Raw genomic sequence first — 12721 nt, forward strand, 5'->3', positions numbered from 1 at the left:
CAGTAAACGTGGTGGAAGTCTCTGCTTGAAGACCGCCGAAATCCGACTACCGCGAGACTGTTTCCAGGTAGGTGGTATTACGCACTATGTGTGGGGAACAAAGTGAATAGTAGGCGCGTCCATAGAATTGACCTGGAACAGTAGCATATCATGGAAGATGAAAAGGGCAACAGAACGGGCAAAAGAGCTGTGAGAAAAAAACTCCTTTATATCTCGACTCAAATGCTTGCTGATGCCACAAGAGCTGTCTAGTGGCAGGGACTAGCTATCATCAATCGAATAATAACCAAGATTACTTCTTCTCGTCCTCCACTGTTGCCTTTTTACTGTCGACATCAGGCACAGACGCCGCAGTATCAATCTTCCCTTTGCCGACCTCATCGTCTTTGAGAGTGATCGGCTTTGCATCTTTCTCATCGTCACTGTCGCCAAGGCTGAAAGGATCGTTGTCGCCGACAGGAGAAGGATCGACAGCAGACAATGGCTGCCACTTGCTCGACTTTCCAGTAGCTGCTGTGCCTGTGGTCTGTACATTCGTGGTAGCTGGTTTCGGGCTAGCACTATACATGTCCTTGATCTCTTCGGGTGGTCCATCTTGAAAGCTCACTTTTCTTGCAACGCCCTTCGAGGATGATCTTTGGTCAGACTTGAAAAGGTTCGGGTTCGCGGTCGGTCTCGACGATGTCCGTGGAGGATGGTCGCCATCCTTCAAGTTCAACTTCGAGAAATCGTCACCAATCACTTGTGGATCAGCATCGTACCTCGAATACTCTGCACTTCTGCGTGCAGACTCGCCACTCCTCCTTGCTTGCGGTTGGCCTCTATTCTGCGCTGTATTTTGAGCGGTATAATCGACGTCTTCGTCCTTCTCCTCAAAGTTCTTCTTGAAGTTCGATATCCAACTGGTAACTGTCTTTTGTGTTTCAAAGAAGCCTTTGCGAAGGTTGTCGCGGATCTCGGGCAGGTCGTCTGTCCAAATCTCATTAGCGGCTTCGTTCAGCTCTTTCCGGAATTCTCCCGCACCATCTATGAATGAGCGCCAGTGGTACTCTGGGTCGTCTGGGTTCGGATGCGCACCCGGTCTGCCTGGTCGAGATCCTGGAAGATTCGAGTTGTAGCGATCTGTGGGTCGAGACGAAGTTTGTGAATGCTCGTACTGTTCTGCTAGATGTCGCGCGTACTGTTCGTCTGCTTCTAACTGACTCATCTGGGCTGGTTGTTGAGCTGGCCGGGGCGGCTTAGTGGGTGGCTGTTCTCTCTGCACAGCTTCGGGATCGCTCATTTCCAGGAGGGCAGCGAACGCGGGTTCTAGGTTGCCACCACTTGCGGTCAGTATAGCTCGGATGACGCTGACATCGATGGTCGGAAACGCCTCTCGTAGTGTTTGTATTGCTTGATCCTTGGGGTTCATTGGTCGTGGAGGTTTAGCAGGGGCATGCTCATCCTTTGGAGGCGGCTCCGGCTTCGAGGTTGTTTCTGTAGCAGACATTCTGGTAGGAGTGGGCGCTGTAGGATTGTCGTCGTCGTCAAAGTCAAGAGGCTGCGCAGTGGTAGGAGATTCTGGTTGGCCTTCGGTTGACCGTATGGGAGAGACTGGGGAGTCCTAAAGAAGCGAACCTTTGAGTTTCTGCTCCTGTCTAGTGGCTCAAGGTGCACGTACTTGCTTTTTGGGCGTATTATCAGCCATCGTATTGGACGTTTGGTAAATTTGACGAAGGGATCAACTGTTATTAGCAAAAGAAATGCAGGAGCCTTCACCTGTCCCACCTGTCATCTCCAACAAGCCATGTGAGATGAGCCAACCTTGGCATGCAATGACGACGTAGTGGGCCCAAGCTCCTGATGCCTGAGGCGTACTATCGCGTCGCGTTAGCTTCGACGAGTTCAATATTACCAGTAGACATCTTTACTCGTTCCCTTGCGAATGCATCTTATTTTCTGGCCAGCTGTTAGTGAATGTGAATTGCTGATACTCTAGTTCTCTGTCAAGGTGAACGTGGAGCACAAGAGCTTCTATACAGTCGTAGTGGAGCCATTCATGGCAGAATTTGACTTGTCGTTTCTTGCTAAGCCTGCTTCACTGCTACCCATCGCGCGACACAAGAAGAGTCTTCAATATGCTGTCGAAAAGCACTCAGTCGTGGTTGTCTTGGGGGAGACTGGGAGCGGAAAGACAACCCAGATACCACAATTTCTAGACGAGGCAGGATGGACAGCCCACGGCAAGATGATAGCTGTAACACAGGTGGGTAAGTCTGCTTCCAGCTCTTGGACGTTCGGTATTTGACATAATGTCAGCCTCGTAGAGTTGCCGCCACCACAATAGCCCAACGTGTGGCATCCGAGATGAGATATCAGCTTGGAGAAGAGGTTGGTTACTCTGTCAGGTTCGAGGAAGCGACCTCAGCAAAAACTCGAATCAAGTTTCTTACTGATGGTATGCTTTTGAGGGAGGCTCTAATAGATCCTCTATTGACAAAGTATTCTGTGATCATGGTTGATGAAGCTCACGAAAGATCGCTTAGCTCTGACATACTGCTCGGCCTTCTGAAGATAATACAGAAGCAAAGACCTCAGCTCAAAATTCTTGTCAGCAGTGCTACTGTCGAAGCGGAGAAGATGGCACAATATTTCGATGATGGTGCTGATGAAGTGTCTAATTCTAGATGCAGAATTGTTGCTTTGACTGGGCGCTCCCACCCCGTTGATGTACAGTATTTCGAAGCACCAGTAGAAGACTACGTCGCCAAGGCTGCTCAGGTAGCCATCGACATTCACAAAGAGGAGGGTCCTGGCGACATCTTAATTTTCCTGACTGGGCGTGATGAGATTCAGAGAGGCATTGAGATTCTGAGCGACTACGCGCAAACAATATTACCTAACGCCCAAGCACTCCAACCACTGCCTCTGTACGCTGGGTTGAACCAGGCTGAGCAAATGTATGTCTTCTCTCCAGCAGCTGAAAATACTCGCAAAGTCATTCTCAGCACCAATGTTGCAGAGGCTTCTGTCACCATCGATGGAATTGTGCATGTTATCGATTGCGGTTTCGTCAAATTACGAACTTACAATCCTGTTACCAATATCGAAGCACTTACCAAAGTTCCAATTTCTCAAGCGTCTGCTACTCAACGTGCAGGTAGAGCAGGGAGAACCCGACCAGGGAAGTGTTACAGACTCTATACCAGCATCGCTTTTCAAGCTCTATCGCATAGCACATCGCCGGAAATACAACGTACGAACTTGGCACCAGTCATTCTTCAGCTTAAAGCACTCGGCATTGACAACGTCGTCTCATTCCCCTATTTTACTCCGCCACCAGCTAAACTTATGGCACGTGGGATGGAATTGCTATATGCCTTGGACGCACTCGATGATTATGCGAAGCTCACAACCCCACTTGGCACGCGAATGGCCGAACTCGCGCTGCCACCAATGATGGCAAAAGCACTCCTTACATCTACAGACCTTCGCTATTCTTGTACTGCAGAAATGCTTACTGTTGCTGCCATGTGTAGCCTGCAATCAACAGGGAACACAAGTATCTGGTTCGACCATGAAGATCGCAGAACTGCAACGGAACTTTCACGACGCAAATTCGCTGCAGAAGAAGGGGATCACCTCACATACCTCAACGTTTTCAACGCCTATATGACAAAAGGCAAGCGAGACCAGCGATGGTGCCAACAACATCACTTAAACCACAAAGTACTAGGTAAAGCCGTAGCAATTCGATCCCAGCTGAGGCGATACCTCGAACGATTTCACATTCCATTCCAGGACGATGCACTCTCGAGCTCCTACCAGCCTCCACCCGATATCACGACTCGAATCCTCAAATGCCTCACTGCAGGGTATTTCACCAACGTGGCAAGGATGAGCGCCATCGGTGGCACATTCAAACCATTAGCGACAAGACCGAAAGAGAACCCGTTGACAATGTATGCGCACCCGACGAGTTTGATGTTTAACCGCAAGGCAGATTGTGTTTTGTTTCACGAGTTATTAGAGACTGGGGAGAAGATATACCTCAAGGACATTAGCAAGATAGAGAAGAGCTGGGTGTTGGAGGCTGGGCATAGGTATTATGAGGTAAAAGAAGGAAGATAGAGGAGGATTCTGAAACGCCGTTGACGCATGAGAACGTTCTTGATCAGTGAGTGCGAGCGCTAGGGGTGTCACGAAACAGCAAACGGCTCGTCCGTTCGTTCAAGTATTTGACAGCAGTCAATACCTTACACCACGCTTGAACGCACAGTCGAAGTCGAAAACGTGAGATATGCGTCAGCAGGAAGGGCACATTTCAAGTAGTAGACACAGGATCTCGACTTCAGGGACTGTTTACTGATTTTGATCTACACCGAACGCTGACTCTAGCCACGAGCCATTCTTAAGGGCCTAGGGCAGGATCGACATGGAATCTTTTTCCGGCCCTTTCACATCACGATGGACCGAGCGAAACGAATGAGGGCTGAGCTGCTGAAGGAAGATGTGCATTCACTCTATTACCAGTTCGCCAAGTTCGATATTGAACACGCTAGCTTCGATTTACCATACATGCATTGCCATTGATTGTATCGACCCATATCACAAACCTGTCTCAGTGTTTCAGCCGAGCTACCAAATATTGCTACATATTGATGCATTCATAACAGGAGATTACAATCAACGTCCTTGCTCATGTACTGACGCTGCGCCAACGGGGCTGCCTTCGAATACCGAACATGCCACACCTTGCGCTAAGCGGGCACGACTGGCTGTCGTACAGATGAAGAGTCGATTAATGTATACAGAAGTCGCCGTCATATCACATACACTAGGACTCAGCTATCAAAGATGGGACCTGCCGCCAAGATACCTCTCCGCTCGAGCTCATACACCAGATGTTTTGTCATCTTCGGATTGGATATAACGCAAACAGCTTCGGCCTCGAACTCACGGTACATTTTGATCACAAGGGGAAGCATGTCGATTCGGCCACCTTTTGTCGTATCTAGGATCACTGGATGAGGATCCATCTTGTGTACGAGATCGATGACTCGCTGACCATAGGTTTGCTCAGGTGTTCGCGTCTGCCATAAAACTCTCATCGTGGGTGCAGCGTCAAGGTCGAAGAGAAAGGACAAGCAAGGTCCGATTCCGCTACCTGTAGTCACTAGGATCATGCGAGAGTATAGCGTCATGACCTTACCGAAGCCGTACAATGGAACGCTACGTTTCCAAACGTGCTGCGGTGGATTGGCAATAACATCTCCCGTGAAATCGCCAGCTTTACTAACCACAAGAGAGAACTTCGAATCAGGTGTGTCATATTTGTCTGTGAAGGAAGCGAAGGAATGCCAGTCTCGTAGTGGATGTTGAGATATCGATATGCCTTGACCGAGTTTCGGATTAGCAAAGTCAAAGTGCAAGCGAATGGCGTGACTCGACAACTTCTCCGGTGTGACCTTGACCCTGCGCAATTTCGTCCATGGCTGTATGATGGCCAACGTCAGAATCAGAAGGATCCAGAATGTTGGTTGGCGAATGAGAAATTGACCCATCGAATTTTGTTGTGCAGACGAAAAGGTGAGCAACAGTGGCCAAAACATAAGTACGACAGCCCAGCCACTGAAGCGGTGAACCCGTTCGAAGGCGTCGTGGTATCTGCTGCGCAACGAGGGATATGCCGCAACGATGATGCCGCAAAGCAAACACATCACCAGATAAGCAAGTACCAAGACTGCCATATTGGCAGCAGTGTGAGGCAGTATGCCATGCACGTACTGGTATGTGAGCACTCCAACAAACGTTATGTACCATACTGCCGAAGCCATTCCACAGCCTGAGTGCACCCCCCCAAAATGGAAGACCTTGGCGGCAAGCGTGCGCAGTCGAAGTGGTGCAGACTTAGGTATCAGGCAGGCCACTGTGTAGAAAGCATTGACGACTAGGGGTTGTCTTGCCAGACCGCAAACCAGAAGATTTGCTGCTGCTGCATCGATAAAGTTCAACAGTTTCCGGTGTTGGACCCACACAACAATGAAGGCGATGAGGTTGGCTGTGAAGACGATACTGAAAAGTCTGCGGTATGTATTGAGGGCGGTCCAGCGCAGCCAGCTGTACAGATTTGATCTTGGTACGTGTTCATCCTGCTTTTCGAGGTCTGTAAGGAGGCTAGTCGTGTGAGATGATGACTTCTCGTCTACAGCTCCGCACTTGACAGTTATGTCGCTTGACACTGCTTTTGAGAATGTGGCTCCCACGGCCAGGGTCGTCGCTGAGGTATCTGTCGTGGTAAGTTTGTGGTGAGTAAGAATTGCAGTCGTCGATGGCGCCACGATCTTTTGTTCATGGCTGTCCATATTTACCTGGATGCGCAGTGTGCCCCTTGTGACCAAGAACATCGACACGTTTGTTGAATGGTTGTAGTGACAAGGTTTTTCAGAATTAAAACCAAATTCGCAGAAGACCTTGAGCGCGGGTGGAGACCCAACTACTGCTGATTGCAGTGACTGAAGAAAGTGAAGTACACTTTAGAAACATGTTAGTGTGGCTATGACGGAGAACGACCGTCCTAGCACTTGCACCAGTCAACACTTGCGAGACTGTGAAGGCTGCTAGCTGACCGTGGTTGGACTGTATCGGTCGCACCTCCCTCAGTTCACAGCTTGAAAGCCACTTGCGTTCCCTCCTCAGGCTGGTTGCTTCTACTATTGGCAAACCCATGGCTCAAGACCGTTTTCGACGAGGATAGGAACAAAACATATCCATCCCTTCCGATTCGAGTGATAAGGAGTGAAGATGCAGTGAAGACGAATGCTCGTCACACATGGCTGAGCCGTCTGTTCCTTAAAGCCCCTTACCTTGCTCGCGCTAAGGCGCTTGGAGGCCAACCTACGGCCAAATATCAGCAAGCCAGACAATCCTTCGAAAGCAACGTCGTGCTGCGAGTTGACGGCGTTTCCTCACAGAGTAAGTTACCTCATCCAAGCTGCACGAATGAAGTATGCACTTACATTCTCAGACCTCTACTATATGCCACTAGGTCTTGTTAATCCAGAAAAATCCTATGGCTACAAAGCATGACGCACAAGTAAAGATTGGACTTGATATCCCATGCTGCATCCATATATGTGAAAACTGGGCCTACGCGAAACACGAGCTATAACGCAGAGCTACAGTACAGGGAAAGCAGCTTGAGTCAACCCGCAGATTGACGAGACCTGGTACGTATGGTGTGAGAAGATACCCTGGTCCATGTCGTAAGCATGTTCTGTTGCATGTCGAGCAATAGAAATGTGTTGGCTTGGCAAGGAAGTGTACCCAAGCTCGAGGTTGTCAGGTTCAGTGCGCTTCCGCCTCCGCTTCAATCACATTTCCGTAGAACACTTTCCTAATCTATATGTACTTTTACTCTGAAGAGATACTGTAAATGCTTGTCCGAACAACCGAGCTGTCACAACAATGTACAGTGATGTCGGTGGCGCCGTGCTGCATAGATTAATGCACATGCGGATCCATGGACTTTGTGCTGATGCGGGTCGACAGTGATGGCCACAAAACTCGACGTTCTCAATTCCACAGGTTTTCTGAAAGATGCCTGATTCCATAGCAGACACACTAGGCTGATGATCAAGTATTATACCATTCGCTTGCTGCAATCATCATACGGTCTCAAGTGGACACTAACTCCTATCCAGCGGTCCACCGCACAGCAACACTTATCTGTCTTTGAGGTGACTCATCCCTATCCAGAACTCACCCATCTCAGGTGATCTCGTGCGAAGCGGCTCATTGACAGAAACGCATGAATTGTGGTCTCTCCTTACTATACAACGCAGAGCCGAACAAGGCGCTAAAGTAACCAGCCGTGACAAATACATGCATGCAAGACAACGCGCCGACTCGTGAAGAGTCAAGCATCTCAATCAAGACGAGCCCCGGCATGTTTACCCTTGTGGTGAACGGCGTCTTCACGGTGAACGTCCGCCAGGATCCGCATAAGCTCGTGATGCACGCACATTATTCGAATTGATTTGGTCAATGCCTACCTAGCTTGCAGCTACATCAATACGATGAGGTTGCAGGCAAGGCCACAAAAAGGAGCAAACGACCCTGACGCTATTGGTCACGATGAGGATATTTTGAGCATCCACATGGCTTAGCATATCACTGCTACAACTGAGGAGACTGTTTGCATACATGGTACGTACGAGTATCGAACGTATCAATAAGGATAGTCTCCCGGGAATGCTCATCTCTAAGCGAACCTCACTTTTATAATCGTTCACGCACGGAATAGTTGATTCTCTACCTGACTCTTCTCGACGCATCTCTTTGAGTGAACGCCTGCAGCATCGCACCATCAATCTGCGAAACTCAATTTTCCAAGACCAGGCTATCGAGATAGAACAGGTGTTGTACCTTGATACATCTATTGTCGTTGAGTGAGGCCTTTTCAGTCACTGGTCCTGCATCAAGCACCATGTCCTTTGATTCGAGAGAAGGAACTGTGCATGTCCCAGCTAGTGATGTTGTGTCTTTCAGTTTTTGCAAGCAGAATTGCTTCGAACAGGATCAACCACTACTCGTTGATGCGGAAAATCCATCGAGGTCTCTAAACTACGAATCTGCCAAAGCCCTGGTTCGCAAACTTGTCGCGGGTTTCTGGGCGTCCGGACTACGTGAAGGTGATTCAGTCATGTGTCATATGTCGAACACAGTGAGCAGAAGCATTGCCACCAGCAGATGACTGGCTGACCGACTATAGTACATCTACCCAGCATTGTTCATGGGAATATGCGGAAGTGCTGGAGTCTGGCTAGGCTCCAATACCGCGAACCAGCGTTACGAGATTGACCATCTCATTGAGCTTGGAGAGCCCAAGTTCATCATCACTGAGCCTGCGGCCTTGTCCACCATTCTATCTGCTTGTGAGAACAGGCAGGTGCCGAAGGAAAATGTCTTCGTCCTCGACATCGACACGTTCCAACTCTACACTAGTTTGCCTGCTGTCTGGTGGGGGTGTTCTGATTCTGACGCGACTAAGCCCGATCAGGCTGTACGTTCTTTTACTGACCTGCTGTGCCATGGCGAGCAAGATTGGAAGACGATCGACGTGGTTGACGAGGCAAAGAGGACTCCAGCAGCATATTTCCCGACGTCAGGCACTACAGGGTTGCCGAAGCTTGCTATGGTGTCTCACTATAATCTAGTGGCACACCACTTGATGCTTCATGAGGACAAGCCATACAGAGTAAGAAGACTGATGACCCTACCACTCTTTCATCTTTTTGCTACCAGCTTCGCCTTTATCCAACCCACACGTTACGGAGACACAACCTATATTATGAAGCGCTTTGGACTCGAAAGCTACCTGAAGAACCATGATAGATATCAGATTACTGAGACGTTTATGACTCCTCCAATCTTGATGCAGACTATTGCCTCGCACCTCGATGTCCGAGCTCTGATGAGAACTGTACGTTGGGCAGGTACTGGTGGCGCGCCCTGCGATGCAGTATCTATCAACAGAATGCGCTCGTTGCTTACCAACGGTACAATGAGCCAAGTATGGGGTCTTACCGAATGTGGAGTTGCTTCGATGTTTCGACTGGGTGAGCACGACGAGACAGGCTCAATTGGCAGACTCCTGAGAGGCTACAGAGGCAAGCTCCTGAACCCGAAAGGCGAGCTCGTCGACAAGGAAAAAGAGCCAGGCGAACTCTACATCTCCTCTCCTGGTACAATGCTTGGCTATCGCAATATGCCCTCCACCGAGGAAGAGAGTGTGGTTTCGGACAGGGGATGTATGTTGCTTGGAAAAAGGAAAGCTGTACGTCGTGGGTCGAGCGAAAGAACTCATTAAAGTCCGTGGTTGGCAAGTGGCTCCGGCAGAGTTGGAGGCTGTACTGCTTGACCATTCAGAAATTGTTGACGTTGCTGTATCTGGCACTATGGCTAAGAACGGCGTGGATGAGGTTCCACGAGCATATGTTGTCAGGCGCAAGAAGACACGAGAAGCCGAAATGGTTACTGCGAATGAAGTGTATCAATTCGCTCGTGAAAGATTGGCAAGCTACAAGGCTCTAGATGGTGGTGTATGTTTTGTCGAAGACATTCCTCGGACGGCGAGTGGCAAGATCCAGAGAGCCAAGCTTACACGCATGGACACATTGCGAAGCCGCATAGCGGCTGTCTTGTCAGCAGCTCAGGCGGTGCCTGTATACAAGCAAGCAGTATCAGAGGTCAAAAACGCCGCTATGTATGACGGCGAGACTACCACGCCACGCCGAGATAAGGCTCCACAACCAAGACGAAGCAGCCGAGTGGTAAGAAGATCCAGTAGCACAAGTGAAGAGGCCTCGCGAGACATGAAAGTCGCCACGATCAGGAGAGTGTCCACGGATAGTGTCTCAAAACCTGAGCCTTACAAGTTGCCTCGTTTCGATAAGACACTCAAGAAGAAGCAGAGGACATCGAAGACAGCAAAGGCTACGAGTAAGAGACTGATCAAAAGCATGCAAGCTTCAGCAGCCTGAAGATTAGTCCTTGTCGTTCGAGGGTGGTCCCATAGTAAAGGCTGAAGGGAAATCATCACTGATATGCACGCGGAAGCTTCACTTGTTACTCGCGTCGGGCAGATATACAGAGAGACGTTCTAAGTTGATAATGAAGGTTGGTCGAATTTATGAAAATGCTGCAGACTCGGACCGCTCTCTCTAATTGCCAAACTGCTTCATCAGGATACAAGGTTTCCTTCGCTGGCCTAAGCTTGTTTATCTACATGTTAGTGTGTTGAAGTGCCTACATAGAGCCTGAGTTGCTTATTGTGTTTGCTCGTCTTGACAAAAGTTGGTGTCGGGTCAAGATGGTCATAAGAGATTGTTTCACTCAAACGAATGTCACTGAAAGCTCTTCTTGAGACTTTGTCAAATGCATTGTGAAGGCAATGTGTTCGTTCAAACTGGAAGGCCGAGCGGCAGTATCCATCCCGTGGCTTGGCCGTCGTCACTAGTGACCTGCGGGGTTGTACCTGCACCATATTTCTACAAGCGACTGCGCTTGCCATTTACCTTTGTAAAAAACATTTCCTCAAGATATACAAACAGCTGCCCTCACCGCTTCAGGTTCTACAAATTCCTACACTACTCCCACTTGATCTGTCCTTTGCAACTAACTCGATCCAATATATCTAGAGTAAGTCCCAGGCTACCCGCAAAAAAGAAACAGCTGCTGACACTCTCCAAAGCCCCCACTTTCAAAAAGATCAATACTCTATACACCACCACAACATACAAAATGGTTGGTTCAGCTGTTCACTTCGGTGGTGGCAACATCGGTCGAGGCTTCATTGCCGAGCTTCTGCACGAGACTGGCTATGAGGTGATCTTCGTCGATGTCGTTGACAAGCTCATCGACGACATCAACAAGACAAAGTCTTACACAATCACTGAGGTTGGCGCGGATGGCAAGAAGACCAAGACAATTACAAACTACCGAGCCATCAACTCCAAGCACAACATGCAAGAGACGATCGACGCTATCGCCAACGCTGACATTGTAACTTGTGCTGTTGGTCCCAACGTCCTGAAGTTCATCGCCAAGCCAATTGCAGATGGCATTGCCAAGCGAACCAAATCGAAGCCACTTGCAGTCATTGCTTGTGAAAACATGATCAATGCCACGGATAGACTCCGTGATTTCATTGTCGACCCAAAGAACATGTCGGAAGACATCAAGAACGATCTGCCCAAGCGAGCCGAGTTTGGTAACTCTGCCATTGACAGAATCGTTCCAACACAACCAGCCGATGCCGGTCTCGACGTCGTTATTGAAACCTTTTACGAGTGGTGTGTTGAGAACACCGGCTTCAAGAGCGGAACTCCTGAGGTCAAGGGCATTCACTGGGTTGACAACCTCGAGCCTTACATTGAGCGAAAGCTCTTTACTGTCAACACATCGCATGCCACAGCTGCTTACTTCGGTTACTACAAAGGCATCAAGACCATCCACGAAGCTATGGCCGATGAAGAGATCAAGAAGGAGGTCCACGATGCTCTCGAGGAGACTGCACACCTTGTTACCAAGAAACACGGCATTGACAAGAAGGAGCAAGAGCAATACGTTAACACAATCATCACCAGAATCTCCAACCCATCTCTCGAGGATGTTCCAGTCCGAGTTGGTCGAGCTCCAATCCGAAAGGTCGGCCGAAAGGAACGTTTCATTGGTCCTGCCGCTCAGCTTGCCGAGCAAGGATACGATGTCAAGGCTCTGCTCAAGGGTTTGACCATGGCCCTCCGCTTCCAGAACGTCGAGGGTGACGAGGAGAGCGCGCAGCTAGCCAAGGTGCTCTCCGAGCAATCTGCGGAGGAAGCCACCACCACTCTGTGCGGTCTTGAGAAGGACCACCCTCTCTTCCCCAAGGTGGTGGAGTGCGTCAAGCTTGTCCAGTCCGAGAAGAAATGAAGGCCGGACAACAAGAACACAGCTTTCAAACTGTGATCTTGACTTCTTTACCAAAGTGCAGGTGCCCACGTGCACAACGCTTCAGCCTGCTCTGTAGTGCATGGCCAGTGTGCTACTCAATGGTTCATATGAGCATGGTGTATGCTGAGGCAACAAGCTGTTGAAGAGATTTTCCAACATTCACAATAGGCATGACAGTAAGCTTCTGGCTTTTCTCAGTAGGCTTCAAAGCCTTGATAGACGTGACTGTTGACGCAGTCGAAAATAT

The 12721-nt window shown here is 49.3% G+C and overlaps 4 protein-coding genes across 4 annotated transcripts; 3 read left to right on the top strand and 1 right to left on the bottom strand.

Moving 5' to 3' along the window:
• Positions 1 to 292: 292 nt before the first annotated feature.
• Positions 293 to 1687, bottom strand: CUE5 (ubiquitin-binding protein cue5; the record flags this gene model as incomplete). The annotated part of the gene is made up of 2 exons (XM_064901661.1): positions 293 to 1603; positions 1661 to 1687. 2 exons carry the CDS (start codon positions 1685 to 1687, stop codon positions 293 to 295), a joined length of 1338 nt encoding a protein of 445 aa, XP_064752737.1.
• Positions 1688 to 2208: 521 nt separating this feature from the next.
• On the top strand, positions 2209 to 4110 carry LTR64_007341 (uncharacterized protein; the record flags this gene model as incomplete). The annotated part of the gene is made up of 2 exons (XM_064901662.1): positions 2209 to 2249; positions 2307 to 4110. 2 exons carry the CDS (start codon positions 2209 to 2211, stop codon positions 4108 to 4110), a joined length of 1845 nt encoding a protein of 614 aa, XP_064752738.1.
• A 4357-nt stretch (positions 4111 to 8467) lies between these two features.
• On the top strand, positions 8468 to 10523 carry LTR64_007343 (uncharacterized protein; the record flags this gene model as incomplete). Its single annotated transcript, XM_064901663.1, has 3 exons — positions 8468 to 8704; positions 8753 to 9791; positions 9853 to 10523. 3 exons carry the CDS (start codon positions 8468 to 8470, stop codon positions 10521 to 10523), a joined length of 1947 nt encoding a protein of 648 aa, XP_064752739.1.
• A 760-nt stretch (positions 10524 to 11283) lies between these two features.
• Positions 11284 to 12453, top strand: LTR64_007344 (uncharacterized protein; the record flags this gene model as incomplete). The annotated part of the gene is made up of 1 exon (XM_064901664.1): positions 11284 to 12453. The coding sequence occupies one exon, from the start codon at positions 11284 to 11286 to the stop codon at positions 12451 to 12453; it is 1170 nt and encodes a 389-aa protein (XP_064752740.1).
• Between the last annotated feature and the right edge of the window lie 268 nt (positions 12454 to 12721).

This window comes from Lithohypha guttulata (genome assembly GCF_036872675.1).
Source record: "Lithohypha guttulata strain CCFEE 5908 chromosome Unknown scaffold_5, whole genome shotgun sequence".
In the NCBI taxonomy this organism is placed as follows: Eukaryota; Fungi; Ascomycota; class Eurotiomycetes; order Chaetothyriales; family Trichomeriaceae; genus Lithohypha; species Lithohypha guttulata.